The sequence below is a fragment of the Equus przewalskii genome, chromosome X, assembly GCF_037783145.1.
Source record: "Equus przewalskii isolate Varuska chromosome X, EquPr2, whole genome shotgun sequence".
In the NCBI taxonomy this organism is placed as follows: domain Eukaryota; kingdom Metazoa; phylum Chordata; class Mammalia; order Perissodactyla; family Equidae; genus Equus; species Equus przewalskii.
The window spans coordinates 85,765,847-85,789,251 of record NC_091863.1 but is presented as its reverse complement, the minus strand read 5'-3'; the positions used below and the strand labels follow the sequence as shown (position 1 = coordinate 85,789,251).

Here is a 23,405-nt window from a genome sequence, read left to right as displayed (position 1 = left end):
GAAATGAACCTGAAAAAGTAACCAGTGAAATAGCAACCAGCTCGATTATAAACCATATAAATGACTCTAGAATAACAGAATTGGTTATAGTCTATAGTCCATCTTGGCAGAAGGTGTCTAGTTAAAAACATCAAATATTGTTAGTGTCACTGAATAAGGGTTTCAAATTTCTTAAAAGCCCTTTTCTTACTATGAATATAATGAATGCAGGATAATTCCAACAAAAAACTTAAAGCATTTGGCAGAGAGAACACGTGCTCAGATTCTTCCTGTAATAGTTTACAGAAGGATTTCAATGTGTCTCTCATGCGCCATCTACAATGAGAAACTTCAGTGAGAGACTGTGGTCCTCTGGGAGACTATGTAATATTTCATAATTTACTAATTGATTTGTTCATATGAAGGTGACACACAGTAGTATATTTGTGTTGCTTTGGAATGAAGGAACACATATTGTCACTTGAAGACAAGTTCTTCTGATGCTAATTTGCTGTTTTTCTTACGAAACCACCACAGTAGCTATCTAATTTTGCAACAACTGGACATATGGACATAGATGTTTAACTCCAAATTTGGATAGAAATACTACTAGAACATAAATTGGTAGGGAAGTTGTTTTAAAAGATCCTAAATTTTAAAAAACAGTTCTTATTTCTCTTGCAATCTAATCACAGGAATTACACCAGTTGAAGTGTGTAGTTTTGAAATCTCAGGCTGAGGTTTTTAGTCAATAGCTATTTAAGTATTAACTGTTTTGCCTCCACAACATTTATGAGGCACTAAAATTGAATTGCTTTTTAAAGTTTATAACAGCTTAACAAAAACCCCAGATTCCATTTGATAAACAACAGTCTTCAAACCAAATGGAAGAATCATATTGGCTCACTTGCCAAGTAAATGTAGGTCTATCATAGGCCAAAAATATGGATGAAAGACATCAAATACATTCAAAATGACACAGGAGACCAAAAAAGTTATTGTGCTTTAATTTCTTTAATAATATATTCAAAATTTTAATATGAGAAGGGTCACTGTTTTAATTAACATTGAAACACAATTATATAGAATATAAGACTGAACACATTTATGAATAAATTGCAGCATCTGTCTTTAGGTTTGTGAGCTGACACATTTAAAATGTATAACATATGAAGTCACAGAACCATAGGGCTAGAAGGAAACCCCCCAAGTTAATAGCTTAACTACAATCAGATCCATCTTGATACAGAAAACTTTTAACTCATGTGACGGTCATTTTGGCTCATCTAACTAACCCCACAGATGTCAGCCACAGGGCCTTGCAAATGTGGAATGGCCATTTTCAGTTAAAATGAAGTAAAATAGACAACCAGAATTAAATCAATCCCCCTGGTTACTGTTTCATACTTTCAATATGAGCACTTAAAATGTTAATAAGATAAAATTCACTATTTAAACTCACATTACATGTACCCAAAATTACAAATGAATACAGAAAGAATATAAGACATACTGTAGCCTCTGGCTTTCAGATCACACACTGGTCAAAACATTTAGAAATTCAAAGGATGTGAAGTTACAACAGGGAGTGGAAAACCTTAAGACAATTTAACTAAGCACGCTCACTCTACAGCTGACTCAACTAAAGACTAGGGCAACTGGACCACAACAATCCAGGTGTGCTTTTGAAGATGACAGAAACAACCTTGGTCGTGAGAAATGCAGGCTGACCACTCTAGGAGAATTTAATCTTCAAATTGGCAATTAAAATTTCCCATTACAGGAGGGGAATAAAAGTAGAAGAACATTAAACATCTACGAAGTTAATTACTCTTGTAAGTCAGGATGCCCTATGCTGAGGCTTTAGAATAAAAGTACACTTCACAAATAGAACAGTGAACATAAAGCATAACGAGTAAAGATAATAGTCATATAGAAGTAAGGCAAATTTTCTTGACTCACAAAAACTGTTGTGATGACCTTTTCATAATGAATTTAAAATGAAGTGTTAGCGCTAAAGACAAGACAAACATAAAACCATTTAACAACTTTAGAGCTTATGTAATATTCTTGCTGAACAACAGTTACAGAAATTACAAACAAAACGACAGAATATCCTTAAAGCAGTGCCGTCTCTATAATCTGTAGTAATCTCATTTGCTAAGTTTTAAGAAATATTCTCTGGTTTATAAATTTTCTGCAAATAGACTTCTACTTTATTGTTACCCAAATTACAGATATCCAAGATACCGACGATGTGCTCTCTATCCAGTTCAGTCACTGCTTTTATAATATCACCTAAAAGTAGAAAGCAGATGGTAAGTATCGTAAAATAGTTAAATATTTACTTGGATTTAGTATCACATAAGCTGAGGTTTTTATTCTTATAATATTAACAATGTCCCTCACCTTCTCCATCTTTCCTCCAATGCATCACACACATTAATCAAAGTTACGTTCGAGTAGCTTTTGCAGATAAAAGTGCACACATCAAACAGATGCTACTAATAATGCCAAGATGTGGCTGGTACGTCAGAGCCATATTTAGTTATTTTTATTTTTTAATTTTTTTAGTGGAGCAAAGTAAATCTACATATTTTCAAAGTCATTTATGTGGTGCCAAATAAACACCTTATTGTTACACTTCAAGTAAGTGCAAATATCAATTTTTCTATTTTGAAATTATTATTTGTAAAATTTACAAGACATAAAGCAAAATACATACATGTAACTGAAGCTTCTTTTAAAGTGTATTTCCTTTGAAACAGCTTTTTATTAACTAACACTTAGCTTTGGATACTCTCAAGAAGCTTTATAAAAAATGGATCAGATGAGTGACATTGCTGAAAATGGCAGAACAGGGAACTCCAGGGGTCTGTCCCTTCACTAAAGCAACTTATAAAGCTGGCAAAAACTCTCAGATCAACTTCTGCAGAAGTCCGGAATTTAGACAAAAACTTAATTAAGGGGAAAGATTAATGAAGAAAGTAGCTGCTGCACTGCGATAGGAGTGTGCTGTGGTGTTTTCAATTGCCAGCCTACTCCCCAGATCAGCAGCAGCCATGAAGACGGCAGCTTGCACTCCTGGTGCAGGCTGCTAGTACCAGAGGGAGCAATGCAGACCTTATTCTCAAAGATGCGGTTGTGTGTTTTGATCTGTCGGGCAGTTTCCTCCAGGACAGATGCAAGGGCTTGCTTTTGTTTCACCTGACTGGAGCATTCCCACAACTGGGATAGCTTTCCCAGTGGCTTTTGTTGAAAGCACATGAAGTCAAAAGCATTGGCCAGAGAAGCCAGGGCGGTTGGGACAAGCAACAGACAGACCAGAAAGCCTGGGGAGGAAAAGGCTGAGAAAAGAGCTATGTGTGGGAATAAGGGCTTTTAAAAGCTCCTGTGCACATCAGGGAATCAAGGAAGGCCACGTGTATGCCTAGTGCTGGATGCATGCTCAGAAAAGGCCAGAGAAAACTCTAATTGTTCACCTCTGGCTGACCATCAGGCTCCACAGAGCAGGTAGTAAAGGCTAAGACAGAGTTGTAGGCAGCCTGGCTAAGCGGTGAAGGCATGCTGCAACACAGATCCAATCTCCAAAAACTGGGAGAGTACTTCTTCTGTTTTTTCCTTTTCTTGGCTCCGGGTGTTTAAAAAAACTCTTTCAAAACACTAAGTGACCACTACTAGGCTAATAGATCACAGGCTTCAGTGGCTACATACGTCAAAGACTTCATTTTAAATTTGAGAAAACTAAAACAATTAGAGGTTAAGTAACTGAAGCAAAGTCACATGGTGATTTTCATCCAGACAGTCTGGCTTCAACGTATGTGCTCTTAACCTTTTATGCCAGAGCCACGTCTCTACAAAATTGTGCCTAAGAGTCACTTGGTAGATCTAGGTTTTGTGGGACCTGAAGGGTATACTATTTTGGGGCCCTTTTTATGAAAAAGAATACAAACTACAAAAGAATACCAAAAGGGCTTTGGGAAGGACCTAAGCAAGTGAGGGCTCCTCAAGCTTAGGCTCCATTAACTTCACAGTAAATCTACCTCTGCTAGACATGTCACAAAATCTGATGAATGATTTAAAATTCTGCAAGTTCACTAAAGCACAATGAATATAATAACAACTGCTAGTATTATATAATTTTCTTTTTCTTTGAGTGAGATGGACTTTAATTCAGATGCTTTGGAAAGATTACAAGATCTTCAAATTTGATGCTAAGAGCAGCACCCCAAACCTTAATAGTTCTAATTTCTATCATATGTTGACTTTTACAAATAATGACTTACATAGTACCTACAACATAAAGTAGAAGTAAGTTTTCTGTTTATGTGACTCTGCCTACTTGCATAATACTTTAAGCAAATGACAACCACTCTGTGCCTCGATCTGTTCATCAGTACCTACATCATAGGATGTTGTGAGAATTAAATACAGTAAAGCACTTAGAATGGTGGTTGACACATAGCAAGCACTCCAATACCAGCAACAATCACTTTCTACTTAAGAAAACCTAGAACAAAATTATGTTATTATTTATATCACAAAGGAGTTCTTTAAAAGGGACTACAGATTTTACCTATAAAATGAGCTTCTCTAAAATTCATTTTAAAACTGAATTACAAAAATTGTAAAAATTTTTAGGAACATCACAAATACATCAGGTGAGTGTGACAAAAGCAATGCTATGTTCTCCACTCTACTTCCTCTTCCTGGTCACATGGGAATGCAAAGTGTCCTGACCTCTTTGTAACTAGGTCGTAATCATGTAAGCACGTTCTGGTAAATGAGAATGCAAGTAGGAGTGATTTGTCACTTCCAGTCCAACACAACTGAAAGCCAGTGTCTGCTTTATCTCTTTCTTCCTCTTCCTAGACAACCCTAGAAGCCACTTGTTTTTGCTGGGGTTGCAACAAGATGGAAGCAGGCTGGATTCCTGAATCACTGCAGAAAAGACTGCTAATGACTGATTGCATCAGACTTGACTAGAGCAAAAAATAAACTTTTAGTATGTTAAGTCACTGAGACTTTGGAGTTGCTTTGTAACCACAGCACAGTCCAACTTATCTTGTAATACAGTGTGGTATTCCTGTCTCTGAAAATAATATGGGAAACTTGATTACCTAGAGAATAATAAAATTGTTTTCTTACATGTGTTAAAACCCTCCCGTATCATGTTATGCTTCTGAAATGTTTATCAATGGATAAATTACCTCAATGCTTTCAAAGAGGTGGAAGGCATATACATCCTTGTACTTCATAGGTAAAATGATACCAATTAGGACAACACATCAGTAAAGATTATTCAGTAAATCATTTGGGAAAGATGGCTAACTACTTGGAAAAAAGATAAAGCTGGATCCCTATCTCACTCTCTGTAACAAAATAAATTCCAAATGGATTGAAATTTTAAGTTATAAAGGTGAAGCCATATCAACAACAAAAAAACCAAACAACTTAATTCAAAAATGGGCAAAGGACTTGAATAGACATTTCTCCAAAGAAGATATACAAATGGCTAAGGAGCACATGAAAAAATGCTCAACATCATTCCTAATTAGAGAAATATAAATTAAAACCACAATGAGATATCACTTTAGGATGGCTGTTATCCAAAAAACAGAAAACAACTAGTGTTGGTGGGGATGTGGAGAAATTGGAATCCTCATGCATTGTTGGTGGGAACGTAAAATTGTGGGGCTTCTGAGGAAAATGGTTTGGTGGTTCCTCAAAAAGTTAAATACAGAATTATCATATGACACAGCAATTCTACTCCTAGATATATTCCTAAAAGAAGTGAAAGCAGGGACTCAGATACTTGTACACCAATGTTCCTAGCAGAATTATTCACAATAGCCAAGAGGTAGAAACAACCAAAATGCCCATTAACAGATGAATGGATAAACAAAATGTGGTATATACATAACAATGGAATATTATTCAGCCATAAGAAGGAATAAAATCCTGATACATATTAAAACGTGGATGAACCTTGAAAACGTTATCTCAAGTGAAATAAGCCAGACACAAAAGGACAAATACTGTATGATTCCACTTATATGAGGTAGCTGAACAAGCAAATTCATAGAGACAGACGTAGAATAGAGGTTACCAGGAGGTGGGGAAAGGGGGGAAGAAGGAGTTATTGTTTAACATGTACAGAGTTTCTGTCTGGGATGATGAAAAAGTTCTGAAAGTAGATAGTGGTGATGGCTGCACAACATTGTGAATGTACTTAATGTCACTGAATTGCACAATTAAAAATTGTTAAAGTGGTAAATTTTATGTTATGTATATTTTACCACCATAAAAATTATATATGAGTAAAAAAAATGAAGCTATAAAAGTACCAGGGAAAAAAAGTGAATTAAAAAAAGTCTTGGACTGGGTAATGCCTTTCTGAGTATGACATAAAAACAGTAGACACAAACCCAAAGACTGCTGTATTTGAGTATAGTCATGTGTCACTTAATAACAGGGATACGTTCTGAGAAATGTGTTGTTAGGCGATTTTGTTCTGCAAACATCACAAAGTATACTTACACAAACCTAGATGGTATAGCCTACTACACACTTGGGCTATCTGGTACTAATCTTATGGGACCACCATTGTATATATGACCCCTCATTGACCAAAATGTCATTATGTGGCACATGACTGTACATAAAAATAAAATTACTTAAAATACAAAACAAGCCTCCTATTGAATAAGTGTCAAACTGGGTAAAAGTATTTTCAACACGTGATAAAGGGTTAATTTCTTTAATATCCAAAGAGAGCTTACAAATTAATAAGAAAAAGAACACTCATAGAAAAATGTAAAAAGTAAAACTAGCATAGAAAGTTCTAGAAAGTTCACAGAAAGAAAAAATATAAATGGCCAACAAAAATACGAAGATGTTCAAGCTTAAAAAATTAAGAAATACAAGTAGAAATAATGATATAATACTTTTTTGCCTATCAGTCTGCCAGAGATTAACATGACCAATAATACCTAGCATTTCTAAGGGTGTGAGTAAAGTGGCATTCTTGCTTTTGGTTAAAGTGCAAACTGGTGTAACGTTTTTGGAGGACAATTTGACAATATCTACTGAAATTTTAAACACATCTTTTGAGTGAGTGACTTGTCTTCTAGGAATTCATCTTACAGATGTATTTGCATAACTGCACTATATGTAAGTGTATATATATATAGTGTATATATATACACACACTATAAGTGCACTTATATATACACTGTAAGTGTATATATATACATATATGTGTGTATATATACACACTATAAGTGCACAATATAAGTGCACTATATGTAAGTGTGTGTGTATATATATATATACACACACATATACATAGTCATGCACTTCATAACAACATTTTTGTCAACGATGGACTGCATATATGACGGTGGTCCCATAAGATTAGTACCATATAGCCTAGCTGTGTAGTAGGCTATACCACCTAGGTTTGCGTAAATACACTCTATGATGTTCACACAATGATGAAATCGCCTAACGACACATTTCTCAGAATGTATCCCCATCACTAAGTGACACGTGACTGTGTGTGTGTGTACACACACACATACAGACAAAGAGATATTCATTGCAGTACTGTTTGCTAATAGTGAAAACATTTGGATACAATCTAAATGTCTGCCAGTAGAGTACTGATTAAGTAAATTTTCTTACATCCACACAGTGGAATATTTGTAGTTATTAAAATGACTGAGGTAGCTGTCTATACACTAATACGAAAGATATCTAAGATGCGCTGTCAAAAGGAAAAAGCTGGCTATGGAACTATATGTTTACTACAATTCCATTTACGTGTATTCCTTAAGACTCTGTGTGCATGTGTGTGTGTGAGAGAGAGAATATATACTGTTCTATGCAAAAATAATTGCTTAAAGGATTCAAAGAACACTGCTTATCTCCGGAAAGTGGGTAAGTGGGCTGGTGGAAGGGGCTGGACCTGGGAAGGCAGGGAGGGAACTTTCACTTTTACTCTAAACCTTTCTGTACTGTTTGAATTTTTTAATTATGAACATGTATAGCTTTTGTAACAAAAAATAAACTAGCTCATAAAAATTGTTTAAAAGAGGACACTAATGTTATAGTATGAGCCACTGCATTACATCATTCTGTGCCTATTTTTCTCTTTCAGTGTGGAATCATGGAAGGAATGGATAAGTTTTAAATCAGACAGATCTGGGTTCAAATCCTAGCTATTACCCATGCTGATGAATGTCTCTGATTTTCAGTCTAGTCATCTACAAATAGGAGATAGTAATGTTCACCTTGCAAGGCTCTTATTAGGATTAGTTGTAACTTATGTAAAATGCCCAGGCACAGTGCTTGGCACAGAGCTAAATGGACACTATTACTGTTAATAATGCTCTGCCATGGAAAACACAGTATTCCACTCAAAATAAATCACCTTGCTTTTGATTATCACATCACTCTTCTCCTCTCGTGATTATTGCCCTTCATGTCCCAAATATTAACTGTTTTGGCAGAATGGCATCAGGTATTTTCACGTGACCATGTTAGTGACTGCTGGAAGAATATTGGCACTAGCAACTAGTAGGTAGCTGATAATTTTGCCTTGACATTTTATTTCAATAACACATAAATATAGAAGAAGAAACGTGACAGAAGTGGATATTGTATGAACAAGACAGGGATGCACAGATATTGAAACTACATATTAGGGTACTAATTAAGAAATCTGGAATTTCTGGAAGTCTAAGGAGCAGCAATGTGGGAAGTAATACTGCAAGTCAACTAACATATCATCTCTAAAATGGACTGTGGGAAAAATTAAAAAACTCAACTCTTATAAGATACTCAAGTTCAGTTTGCAGTAACCATTACTGCCAAAAGTTACTTAATCAGGCACAGCTCATAAGACTTGTTTAAAACAACGTACACTCAAGAGTTTCATCATCTTAGAAAGACCCACCACAAAATCCCAAGATAATAAAGGCTTTCTTAAAAGCTCTTTTAAATGTAATATCCTTATAAGCTTGATGAAAACTGCTAGAAACCTTACCACATGCTTAGGAAATAGAAATGACAACAGAAAATGAAAAGGATAAGTATAATTGGACACAATTTTATAGGGAGATAGAAATAATTCAAAGTTTGGTATATTACATAGCAGCCTCAACAGTCAGTTGGTTGAAGGATTTCACTATTGGGATGACATACACTCTTAGCAGTCCTCAAGGAATTTCTTGCATAGCACTTGAATAACTAAACATTTATGAGAAAACGATTGTACTGTACCATACTACGGAGATATTAAAATTACCGGCAATTATAAGGTGAAAGGACAAATTGCCCCACCTGAGTTAAAAGGAGAGAAGAGTAGAATTGCACTGCTCCATGTGCATACCACTTAGATCTAAGGTATACTTATGTTTAGAATTATATTATAAGAGAAAATTCTTAATGCCTGCCTGGAATAGAAACCATTAATCTATTCAGTTTTATTTAAAAATATATTCTCACTTATAAGTCTTGGGCTACATGTAAATAACCCTTTAAACTATATTAAATGTTAAGGCTAGTGGGGCTGGCCCCGTGGCCGAGTGGTTAAGTTCGCGCGCTCTGCTGCAGGCGGCCCAGTGTTTCGTCGGTTCGAATCCTGGGCGCGGACATGGCACTGCTCATCAGACCACGCTGAGGCAGCGTCCCACATGCCACAACTAGAAGAACCCACAACGAAGAACCCATAACGAAGAATACACAACTATGTACCGGGGGGCTTTGGGGAGAAAAAGGAAAAAATAAAATCTTTAAAAAAAAAAATAAATAAATAAATGTTAAGGCTAGAACTGTTTATATAATAACGTCTTAAGATTAGGACTGTTTACGATATTAATTTTATTTTCTGAATGAAAAGAATACAGAGACGATCTTACCTGCAAGTGCTCTTGGACGTAGCACTCTGTCACTGTCAGCTGTCTCCTGTGGATACACACAGCTGTAATTCATGCAGGTTAATAATGTGTCTATTTCAGATGTTCGGATATCTTCCGGACAATACATGGGCAGGAATGCAACATCCATTGCTATCTCGTGGTTCAGACCTGTTATAGAAAAATCACAGCTTATTAAAAGCTCACTGGGTTAGTACACGGTGCTAATGAGGCCAAGTTTGCTGCTCTGATCCTAACATGTGCCAAATAACCTCCCACCTGTAAAAAACTAGTGTTTCAAAACTGCAGACTAAAGCCTTAGCTGTACAAACATTTATGAATACAGGCTATTAGTCGAAAGAGGAGCTATTTCAGGGCAGTCTATCACCACTGCTGAAAATAAAATCTAAAATGTTTTCCCTACTGATGAAAGGTCGAAATCTTAATATCCAGAGGACAGCCTGGTCACATAAATAAAGACATGTAGAGTGTTTTCTTGGTCATTTATGACAGGTGCCATTATAGAATAAGAGAATTCAGAGATAACTATTGGTTCCCTTACTGCCATTTGGACTTAAGGATATATGACTCAAGCAAGGCCAGGGATGGGAGTAACTAGGTCCCATCTGTCCTCAAATATACAAGACAAGCGTCAATCATTCACTATTAGGGCTATAAAAGGTTGCAGTAGAAAAGGGGCTATGGGAGAACAACCAAAGTGAATCCTGACCTGTGACTGTTATCTTTTTACGTGGGTCAATGTCAGTTATAGCAAATAAAAAAAGACTTCCTAGTTGCAAGGGTTTGAGCTGGGTACTAAAGGATGAGTAGCATCTAAATCAACAGAGAGGAGGGTATTTCAGGCAGAGCAGGGAGTAGCCAAAAGTATTGACCAAAGGAAGGGGCCCATCTTGGCTGAAGCAAGGGTAAACACACAGAGCACAGCTTTAAAACTATATGAATTCCACCCAGTTAGCCTGATATTTAGTCACTGAGTTCCATAGATTCTATGACCTTAATATCTTTCCTATAAATCACTAGAGAGATTCTGAAGTACTGAATATGGGCCAATGATAGGTAAACAAAGTCCTTTCTGTTAAGCTGATCCAGAAATGCAAGTCCCTTTTTTGCTTTTTATGGGCAAATGACATTAAATTCCTTAGCTTTAATGTAACATACAACTAAGGGCTACTTACAGCTTTTTAAGGATTACTAAAATTTAGTATTCATAAACTAAAATAGTCATGATATCTGGAATTTACTAAGGATTCCAATTCAGTATTATAACAAGTGTAGCTATCCCCTAAATCTTAGCAATACTGCAAGTGTCATGTGACTGTGCACAAGCTGGTATCTTGTTTCCTTGCTTTTAAGACTAAATTTAACTCTAAGATATACCATCAAATTAATAAGTTTTTTCATAAAAAGGAAACACTCCATTAAGCGTACCCATTCACCATAAATGCATTACAACTTGCAAATGTAAAAAAGAAGTATGTCTTAGAATTGAGAAAATAGCAGAAGTTGCAAATCCTGATATTTTCAGGAAGGTAGCTTTATTATCAGTGTGTCATTGATACTATTTTGAGTTGTTTTCTAAATTATAAAATACTGTGAGTTTAGATACAACATTATCAATAAAATTTGTCATGAGTTGTTTGGTTAAAACTAGAGTTCAGAGTGCAAATGTATAAACAGGCCTCTGTACTTGCTGTTCCTGTGCCTAGAATGTTCTTTCCCCAGATAACTACATGGGTTTGCTCATTCACCTCCATAAGGTTTCTGGGGAAATGTTACTTTCTCAGGGAGATGTCCCGTGACCACGCTATTTAAAATTTAACCCTTTCCTACTACATCTAACCCCTTTTTTCTAGCACTTATCACCATCTCACTCTAGTAGATGCTCTTTTATCTGTTGTGTCCACTCATGTAACCTTAGCACCCAGAACAGTGCTGGGCACATATTAGGTGCTCAGTAAATATTGGTTAAATTGAGCAAATTAATGTACATTTGTGTATTTTTTACCTATAATTTTCAAATACTAGACTTTAAGACATTTGTGCATTTAGTGTTCAAATATGAATTCATCCATATTCCCATTATTAAAAGAGATGAACACAAATATCTTCCCCACAATGTGCACATATAATGCACTTCAATGGTGATTTACTGTTTAAGTGTGACTGAAATAACTTACAACATACTAACTATGTAAGTGTAATAATATATCTGGACAATATTCAAAATTATAGGAAAATATAAAATCAAACAAACTCATATTTCTCTTTTGTAAAGTGTACTATATGCAAATTATATACCTTCTTCCTCAATTATTTGTTATCACTGAGTTTCTTCTCCACTGAAAAGTGTGTGTTTGTGTGTATGTGTTACGGAGGAGGGCGATTTGTAACCCCAGCACCTAGCATAGTGCTCGTCATATACTATATTTTACCAAATCTAAGATGCATTGATTTTAAGATGATTATTATTTCATATACCACTAAGAAAGAAAAATGTTACCAACTAAACAATGGCAGGACATCAGTTATAACATGCATACCGATTTTCAAAGATGTTAAAATATGGGAAAAAAGTGTGTCTTACACTGATGAAATCTGATAGTAAGTACTTCAGGTTTAATGACTAAGTTATTTTCATTACGCAGAGGGATAAAGGACAGAATTAAGGAGTGACAACAGTAATCTAGCTCTGGAACTCATATATTCCAGTGTCCTGCAATATCTTGAGGATGTGAGGGAACCAGCGGAGGACCCAACGGTGAGGAAACCCAGTGCTATTCAGCTAGTGGGTCCAGTGGGCTTCAACAAGGAAGGAGGCACACCTCTGGGGTACAAATAATTGGACCTGAGCCCTCAGGCTAGTACCAAGGAGGGAAGGAGTTACATTGGTCTGCTTGGTTGCTTTAATAGGGGAAAACAATCAAGATAAGTAAAACCCTATCTATTATTTCAATATAACTGTAGCATATTAGTTTGATGTTATAATTAAAGCTATTAAAATTTTAAAATTATCATTTAAACGTATTTTGCAGAAAAGGAAAAGAACCATATGAAAAATTTTTGACAAAATATCTTTTGACAAAAAATCTAGAAAAGATTATTTTAACAGCTCTCCTTAAATCATATCCACTGTTACTGGGGTTTGCATCTCTTAACTTCCAAGAGACCAAGAAATGGCCTTTAAAGGTTTACAAAAAGCTAGCTGAATTATGTTCCTTATTGTCTAAGTCAAATGCAAATTGAAGAGAGGACTCGTAAGCTTTGATTGATTCACTGGATTTTCATAGGTAACTAAATTAGTGTTAGTAGAACCAATAATATACCATCTACAAGTCCAATCAAGATTTTGAAAAGTGTCTTCTTATACTTAAGGTGAGAAATAATTTTCAAAATTTGGAGAGACTGACAAATAAACGTTAAACTTTGTACTTGGACTAAAAGCACTGAAAATTTAGTTTGTTACTTCATCTCAATATCTTCTAAGTGTGTGTTATTACATAGTGGGCAATGGGCTGAGGTTTTAGGGCTTACTAATACTATCAATTTATTTGAGGCAAGTGAGATGGCATAGCAAGGATTTTGACACAAGACTCAGTACTTCTGCGGTAGGTTTCTGATATTGCTATGTACTAGCTGGTTGTTGGGAGCCATTAGAACCAAGGGAAGGAAGATTAATAATTCTTTTCAACGCTCTCAATAATGATTCACCCTAGACCAGTCAGAGCTAATGACCAAATAACAGGGTTGTGGTCTGAATAAGCTTTCTCCCAGAATGAGACACTTCAAAATTTCTAGGTCCTCCAGAGATCAGCAAGGTACTCTAGAGGGATAATAAACCACTAGAAGATAGCATCAATCTAGGTTGGACAATCTTTGTGCCTGAAGAACTTTAAACGTCATATAGATTTATTGTCTGGGTTGGTTTCAGCAGTCTTATCTAAAAACAGGTCTAGAACAAAGGTCAGAAAGCTATGACTTAGGGGTTAACTCAAGCCTGCACTTGGTTTTACACAACCCATGAGTTAAGAATGGTTTTTACATTTCAAATGGTTGAAAAAATCAAAAGAAGAGTAATATTTTGTGACATGTGAAAATTATATGCAATTCAAATTTCAGTGTCCATAAATAAAGTTTTATTCAAACACAGCCATTGATTTACACATAGTCTATGGCTGCTTTTACATTAAAACAGAAGAGCTGAATACTTGGGACAGAAACTGCATGGCCTGCAAAGCCTCAGACATTTACTACTTGGCCCTTTACAGAACAAGTTTGCCCCCTTTTACGGGACACACATAAAGTCATTTTCAGTGTGTGTTAGAAACTGACACACATATAGTCAATTTCACTATCTTTTAACAAATAGTACATTAATAAGAGATTTAGTCCTTTCTTCTGAGTTCACTGCTCATGCCATGCTTAAAATGTATAGGCTATTTGTCTGGTCTCATAATACAACTTGGGTTCACTCTTTCATGAAAGATATGAAAAATTCACCACTTTCACATCTGATATTAAGTTCTCATCTTAACCAAAATCAGAGAATATCTATACTTCAACTACTATTAAGAGAGCAGTAGTTTTCAACCTTTATTCTACTACTGCATACCTGACAGGATGCATTCTTGCCAGTGGCTCTGTGAGGCAGTAAGTCTCCCTTAGGAAGGGCAGGGAGACCAAACAGACTGCTTCTCTAGAGTGTACCAGAATCCTGTGGAGTGTGGGCAGGTCTCTTTCGATGATTTTTATGGGATAACCTCTCCCACTAAAGGTCTACAAGAATCACTGATCCCACTACCACTTGTCCTACTTCTTTGGATTTTATCTCTGTATTAAGTTAAACCATGAGAGAGCTAAGTACATGGATTATATAATAATAATAAAGGCAAAGATATATTCCTTTATGGAAATGCCTTACTAAGATCCGACTAATGATTATACTGATTATATATATTACAAGGTTGATGCAAGAATCAACTATCTGAAGAGCATTTCCATATCTTTATAAAAGAGAACTGTAGTTGAAGATAATCCATTTATTATTCTGTGATATTTATACAATAACTTCATATAGTAAGTTTAGACTTGACTTTCATTAGAGGAAAAAAATAACAGGGTTCCTATATATGAGTGTTTGTTTTCTCTATAATAGAAGATATGCTTAGAGACTCAGGAGACATAATTTCTAATCATGGCCTGGCTTCTACTTAACCAGGATAGGACTGGAAGATATCCAAGTTTCTTTTAAGTCTAAAATATCTCATCAGGAAAAATCTCCTTTCTCCCACCCTGCCAGAAAGCTCACAGAAAATTACTGCCAAATGACAGTAATTTGGTTATTTGCAAGTACCTAGTAACACCTACTTTTTCTGTTTCCTTTCAAATATTCTGTTTTGAGATACACAGATGGCCAACAGAAAAACGAACGATGCTCAACATCGCTAATTATTAGAGAAATGCAAACCAAAACTACAATGAGACGTCACTTTACATCAGTCAGAACGGCTATAATTACCAAGACAAAAAATAACAAATGTTGGAGAGGATGTGGAGAAAAGGGAACCCTTATACACTGCTGGTGGGAATGCAAACTGGTGCAGCCACTATGGAAAACAGTATGGAGAGTTCTCAAGAAATTAAAAATAGAAATAACATATGATCCAGCTATCCCACTACTGGATATTTACCTGAAGAATTTGAAATCAATGATCCAAAGAGATTTATGCACCCCTATGTTCACTGCAGCATTATTCACAATAGCCAAGATGTGGAAGCAACCCAAGTGCCCATCAACTAATGAATGGCTAAAGATGTGGTATATATACACAATGGAGTACTACTCAGCCATAAAAAAGACAAAATCGTCCCATTTGCAACAACATGGATGGAGCTTGAGAGTATGTTAAGTGAAATAAGCCAGACAGAGAAAGAGAAATACTTCATGATTTCACTCATATGTGGAAGATAACAAATACATGGATAAAGAGAACAGATTAGTGGTTACCAGAGGGAAAGGGGGTTGGGGGGGGTGGACGAAAGGGATAAAGGGACACGTATGTATGGTGATGGATAAAAATTAGGACCACTGAGGGTGAACACGATGAAGTGTATTCAGGAATTGATAAACAATAATGTACACCTGAAATTACACAATGTTATAAACTATTATAATCTCAATAAAATTACTTGAGGGGAAAAAAGTTCTGTTTTGTTTTATCCATACGTGGCTTTTTTTTCACTTTTTAAATCCCTGTAAACCACCTTAAGTCCTTGAAAACACGTAGGATATGAAATAACACAATTCTAACATGGATTAGAGCTGGTTGGGCAGAATGATAAATTTGCCTTCTCATTTGATTCTTACTTTTAGGTGATGCATAGCTAAAGCTACAAAGCTTTACAATTACTTGTAAGACAGCTGAGATGTTCACTGGATCAGTAACATGTTAAAAAGAAGAAAAATATTCAATTTCTACGTTTCCAGATGAACTCACGATTTCCATGGTTACTTTTTATGATATGTGGGAAATCTTTGCTATAATTTTTGTCTCCTAGATATAAAACTAAGACTGATAAACTACTCAAAGAGACCAAGGAATGCAGTCTAGAAGCATTTGAAACCTGGGTCTGAGATTGTCTAACAGGATCAGTGGAAATTCATGTTTTTCATATATTGTACACATGTACACAATCACATGTATGTACATATGTATGTGTGGGAAGGTAGGGAAGAGGGAATGGGAGAGAGTAAAGGGGGGAAAGGAATCTTGATAAAGGTCGAGGCAATTCATTCCAGTAGTATAGATGTAAAAATCTATTAACTGCATTTTTTGAGGCATTAATTTGCTAATGATTTTTCTACATTCTTTCATTTTAAAGTAACAAGACCTTCCTTTAAAACACAAATACAAACAACTTTTCTTTGACTCTGAGAGTAGTTCATTTTGCCTAAGATTTTATTTTAGAATTTTTTGTATACATTTTTCCTTCATTAGAAACAAACAAAAATAAATATAAGCTTAAAAATGTACTGACTCCTTTAAATATCTGTAAGTTCTATAGTTACTTCTCAATTTTGAACAACCTGAGGAAAAACAAGCTTATTTTCCTTTATCAGACACGGGAAGTTTTTCCAATAGCTTCTTTCTGCTCAACCTGAGTTACTAGAGAATTTTATTTTCTTTAGGGGCTAAACAGACCTCTGTTCATAGGAGCTTCTCTCGATTAGTACTCCTTTTTCTTTAACCTATATTTTACCCTTTAATGATTCAGATGCACTGAGAAAGAGGCAGAGAATATGGGCAAGGAAATGGTGGCTAAAGGAGAAATCATTTTTAGTTAGATAGTCAGGGATGAGGAAAGTTCCCACGGTTCCCATTGGTTCCCATTCTTCTCTCCCCAAATACTTTCTAAGGACTTGCCAATGTTAACATTAAAAGGCCAGAATTAGAGCTTAATGTATTCCAGAATTAGTGCTCCACTCCTTTGGTTTAAGCCAAACAGGAGCTCTCCTTGGGCTTAAATTTTTTTTTGGGGGGGCGGGGTGCTTAGTTTTTTGAAGCAAAATAGTATCATCTATATTTAAAATGTTAAATTAATAATATTCAAAGAGAAGAACAGTTGACTCACCTAGGATGGTTACTTCAAAATGCCCAAGGCTTCGGGCGCTCTTAAAATTATCAAGTTTTGGGGGCCTTCCTTCTGGTGGCACGTATTTTGCAGGCTGAGAATTATACTGCTCAGTAAGAAACTTTTTGTGTTCAAAACTAAATTTCCGTGGAATGCTTTCAGGATAAACATGGCTGTAATACTGATGATCTATTAAGTCAAACTTTTTCTCTCTCCACAGTGGACTTTCCCACCTATCACTTATAGTTTTTCTGGCTTTCCCAACGACACGAGCAGTTACGCATTCTTGACCTGTTGAAGACACAATGAGATAGACACAATTACTATAAACTAACCAAATCAAGTCATTCACTACAAAAAAGTATAGACTAATGAGGAATAGTTTAATTAAATTTAAATTCAAACAACTATAAAATGTAAATTAAATGTCCAGATAATTCTAATTAAAGTGAGGAAAGAACTAAATTCACTCTCAAAATAAACTTTTACTCCAAAATATTAAAAAGTGATATTATTTTCTCTGTTGCTGGAATTATGGAGATTTCTAACTATTTTCTTTATACTTCTTTCTGTCTTTTCCAAATGCTTTTAAGTAAATATATATTCCTTGTATATTCAGTGACAAATTCAAGTTATGTCAAATTCATCAGAATAACAACCTTTAGAGATGGGCCCATCACTCACTATTGGTGGAATTTAAGCTTCAAATAAAATTTTGTTAATCTTTGCTAAAAGTAGCCTGAAGAAATACATAATACAATCTTTTTCTTGGATATAACTCTCTTTCAAAGGGACCACTTATCTGTTATTTATGATACTCCTTTCAGATATAAATGACATATGGAAAACAAAGAGAGAACTTAATTGAGATGAAACAGCACTTCAATTCTTGATTGTTCTCTATCATCAAGTCAATTTATCATTTATGTACAATTTACCTAACACAGTTTCTAAGGCAGAATATAATTCTCCCCTACACATGATGACATTCATTCAACAAATAATTATTTAGCACCTATTATGTACCAGATACTCTGCTAAAGAATTTGGTAAAATAACATTTTAATTAAATAATACATTCTAGTAACTGAAGACATAGGGTCGAATCAGAAAAAATAGATTTTGGAACAAGACTCTCATGTTGTCAGTTCTGCTAGCTGAGGCAAGCCGACAGCAACTCTGTTCCAGAGTTTACCAAGATTGCTGAATTGGTTCCTTGCAGGCTGCTTATGCCTTGGTGTAAAAAACCTTGCTGAAGCAGAAAGGAGCTTCAACAGCAAGGTTTCAGTGTGGTTAATATACTACCTCTGCTTTTCAAACTTTATTCCGCATTCCCAGACTACTTTTTTGGTTTCTTAAACCTAGCCAGAGACTTACTGAAAATTTATTATGAAGTAAAATACTAGAATGAGCTGTAAGAGAAGATGAAGAAGTTGAACACATACTTCTTAGTCACCAAGAATTCAAAATACTGCAGTATTACAAAAGAGTTTTTTTTAACTCAAAATTCAGTTGATGAACACACTTAACTGCCTATAACGATGCTTGATAACAAAAAGGATAAAAAAATCAATCACATGTGAAAAGGAAAGGAATCAATCAAAGCCAAGAGAAAAACTCAAAGATAATAGGACTAAACTGAGGATTGGGCAGTGATTTAATCTTTTTTATCTTCCCTCCCCAAACTAATAAAAGTACATAATTAGAACAGCAGTAACTAGCTATTATAATGATCCAAGTTATATTGAGTATTCCTGACTGATTTGTTCTAAAATATAGCATGCAAAGAACAAATTATAGGCTATTCCAATTTTTAAAAATTAAGTAATTATATCTACCTTATAGAAAAAAAATCCTATGAGTGACTCTGTCAGGAATAAGTCAGAATATTTTCTATGCCTGTTTTCTTATTCAAGTGTTAATATTAAGAAGTGGCAAAGTATAAAGGTGTGTGAAAAATTCTGCTTTGTTTTTTAATTTAGTAACTTGGGACTGTAATTACCTACCCCAATTATATGTCCCTATTTAATATAAATGGGTATGAATTCAATACGAGAGATATTGGCAGTCACTGGTTGTGCATAGCAAGACTGCAGAGGGAATAATTAGGAAAGAGACAAAATACAGCTAGAGTTCCAGTTTTTTAAAAAATAAGATAGAAAATTATGAACCAGAATTATTTTATTTTTAGCTTGAATACTACTAAAATTACCATATGAAACACATTATGCTTTTAAGCCTAATGCATAACTAAGATACAGGTTAATTACCTAGCAAAATTACATTTTTGTATATATATATGATTATATATTATAATGATCAATGTAATTTTTTTTTACCTACTGGCCACAGGCGTCCTCTTTATTTTTTAATTTTGTAATCTTTTTGTGAGGAAGATTCGCCCTGAGCTAACACCTGTTGTCAATCTTCCTCTTTTTGCTTGAGGAAGAGTGGCCCTGAGTTAACATCTGTGCCCATCTTCCTCTGTTTTTCGTATGTGGGGTGCTGCCACAGCATGGCTTGATGAGTAGTGTAGCTCCGTGCCTAGGATCTGAACCTGTGAACCTGGGCTGCTGAAGCGGAGCTCACAAACTCAACCCCTATGCCAGGCTGGCCCCTAATCACTGTTATTTTAATGACTCATTTTACCCTTATTTCTGGTAAGAATGGATTTATGTTTTAGTGAGGAAAAATTTCAGAAGTAGACCACATTTAGGTTGTGAGGTAAAAGAAGACAGTATAAATGTATGTCTGTAGGTATGGTGATTTTGTTTATTCATAAGATCTACTCTGAGCATTTTATTATGTGAATAAGAGTGATAGGTATTGGTGTGTGGAGGCGTGGGGGAGGGAGAGGAGCTATATTCTTTGCCTCTTCCCCCCCTAGCCTCCACTGACCCCACCCTGGTGCAAGATCTACAAGGCTAGAAAAGAACAGGATATTCCAGTCAGTGCTGAGGTCTATGCTTGCTAGCAAGTACATCACAGACTTTTCAAAGGATTGTGCAAGTCAGAGATTACGTGTCATGTCTTGTGATCTCAGTAGTACTGTTACTGTTTATTGCTAACTTTTCAATGTATGTCTTATCTACTTATTTAAGTTATCAGATGTAAGGATAAGATGTTAAACTTTGGAGTCTTCAAAATACTGAGCACAGTCAAAACACACAGACAAATTAACTATATATTCACAAAATGAGTGACTTTTGAATTTACAGACATAGTAATTTCCAAAGTTATCATGAAACTTATCTGGGAATACATTAATAACCATGTTATCACATATAGGTCTAATTCATTCATTAAAATTGGAGTATGATAAACAAGTGGGACTACATCAAAGTAAAAAGCTTTTTTTTTCTTGAGGAAGATTAGCCCTCAGCTAACATCTGCCACCAATCCTCCTCTTTTTTGCTGAGGAAGACTGGCCCTGAGCTAACATCCGTGCCCATCTTCCTCTACTTTATATATGGGATGCCTGCCACAGCATGGCTTGACAAGTGGTCCACACCCGGGATCTGAACCAGTGAACCCTGGGCTGCTGAAGCAGAATGTGCGAACTTAACCAAGTGTAAACTTAACCATGTGCAAACTTAATCGCTGTGCCATCAGGCTGGTCCCTAAAGTAAAAAGCTTTTGCACAGCAAAGGAAAACCACCAACCAAATGAAAAGGCAATACTGAATGGGAGAAAATAATTGCAAATCATATAACCAATAAGGGGTTAATATCAAAAATATATAAAGAACTCATTCAATTCAATAGTAAAAAAACAATCTGATTAAAAAATGGGCAGAGGACCTGAATAGACATTTTTCCAAAGAAGATATATAGATCACCAACAGGTACATGAAAAGATGCTCAACATCACTAATCATCAGGGAAATGCAAATCAAAACCACGAGATACCATCTCACACCTGTTAAAATGGCTATTATCCAAAAGACAAGAAATAAGACGTGTTGGAGAGGAAGTGGAGAAAAGGAAACCTTTGTGCACTCTTGGTGAGAGTGTAACTTGGTGCAGTCACTATGGAAAACAGTATGGAAGCTCTTCAAAAAGTAAAAATAGAACTACCATGTGATCCAGCAATTTCACTTCTGGGTATTTATCCAAAGAAAACAAAAACACTAACTTGAAAAGATATATGCATCCCCATGTCCACTGAAGCATTATTTATAACAGCCAAGACTTGGAAACAACCTAACTGTTCATTGATGGATGAATGGATAAGGGAAATGTAGTACATGCATGCAACGGAATATTATTCAGCCATAAAGAAGAATGAAATTTTGCCATTTGTGACAACATGGATGAACCTTGAGGGCATCATGCTAAGTGAAATAAGTCAGACAGAGACAGACAAATATCATATGATCTCACTTATATGTGGAATCTACAAAACCCCCTCAAAAACAAAAAAGTGAGCTCATAGATACAGAGAACAGATTGGCGGTTGCCAGAGGAGTGGGTGGGTGAGGGGGAGTGAAACGAGTGAAGGGGATCAAAAGGTATAAATTTCCAGTTATAAAATAAACATATGGGGATGTAATGTACAGCATGGTGACTACAGTTAATAATACTTGTATATTTGAAAGTTTCTAAACGTGTAGATCTTAAAAGTTCTCATCATAAGAAAAAAATTTGTAATTATATATGGTGACAGATGTTAACCAGATTTATTGTGGTGATCGTTTCACAATATATACAAATATCGAATCATTATGTTGTACACCTGAAACTAACATAATGTTATATGCCAATTATACCTCAATAAAAAAAAGAAAAAAATAATGAATGTAAAAGAGCTTTGTAAATTAGGAAGAACCATTATCAACTTAATTTATCAGCCACTTCTTGAGAAACTATCCTGTAAAAGAAATGCCATATCGGGGGCTTAAGACATTAACTGAATAAGGTTTGTGCTCTGCTTATCAACAGAGATAACATGCATTGTAGTTATATTTCTGTAGAAGTTTTTTTTAAATAATTAGGACCATTTAATTATCAGTTTCTTCAAGATTTATATAACTTGAAGTTATATAACTAAATAACTAAATAACTAACTAAATAACTAAAAGTTATCAATATGTTTTCAACATTGTTAATAGTCAAGAAAAGAAACATACAAAGAGAAATGAAATATAAAGGCAATTATTCATATTGCTTGGGCAAAATCATTTACTGAGAAAAACATTCAGATTCCAAAAAAGTAAACAATTAAACCAATTATTCATGTGCTTAACACATCCAAGGGTTTATACTCATATAGTCTGTAAGAATTCACTGATTATTTTTATTTAGTTCCTAGATTTATTTTTCTACAGGGAGACTAATAAATATGACAACTTTGTGTAACTTTCACAGTTTAAAAAGTGCTTTCAAACAAACACTTGTTAAAAAGTCTTATGGTAATTCATGAAGCAAATTAAGGAATGCTGTCCATTTTAGAGATGAATAAATTGAGGCATAGAGTGATTGAGTGACTTGCCTCTGTTCAAATAAGTAAAAAAACTTTGATATAGTATATGAATGTGCTATATTTTATTTATATATTCTCTGTTAATTGACACTTAGCTTCTAGTCTTTCCTATTATAAACATTGCTCTAATAAACATCTTAGAACATGTTTTCCTGTGTGCCCAACATATAGGTCACAGAGTATAACATATTTTCAACAAATTAGGTATTGTCAAATTACTCTCAAACGTAGTTGTACCACATTTATCTAAGAAAGGGGGGGCCATGACCCTCTTTGATACACACACATATCTGCTTATATTACAAAACAATGGATAGACACACCATAGAATGAATTAAAAAGTTACCTATAGTGGGGCAGAAGGAATAGGATGCA

The 23,405-nt window shown here is 35.1% G+C and overlaps 1 protein-coding gene across 1 annotated transcript in view; it reads right to left on the bottom strand.

Moving 5' to 3' along the window:
• Positions 1 to 974: 974 nt before the first annotated feature.
• Positions 975 to 23,405, bottom strand: part of RADX (RPA1 related single stranded DNA binding protein, X-linked) — a 68,246-nt gene continuing 45,815 nt past the window's right edge. The window contains exons 12-14 of the mRNA XM_008544716.2: positions 17,550 to 17,840; positions 9,903 to 10,070; positions 975 to 2,277 (exon numbers count right to left, since the gene is read on the bottom strand). Coding sequence (XP_008542938.2) covers positions 2,147 to 2,277; positions 9,903 to 10,070; positions 17,550 to 17,840 — 590 coding nt within the window. The 3' untranslated portion in view covers positions 975 to 2,146. The remainder of the gene's footprint in view (positions 2,278 to 9,902; positions 10,071 to 17,549; positions 17,841 to 23,405) is intronic.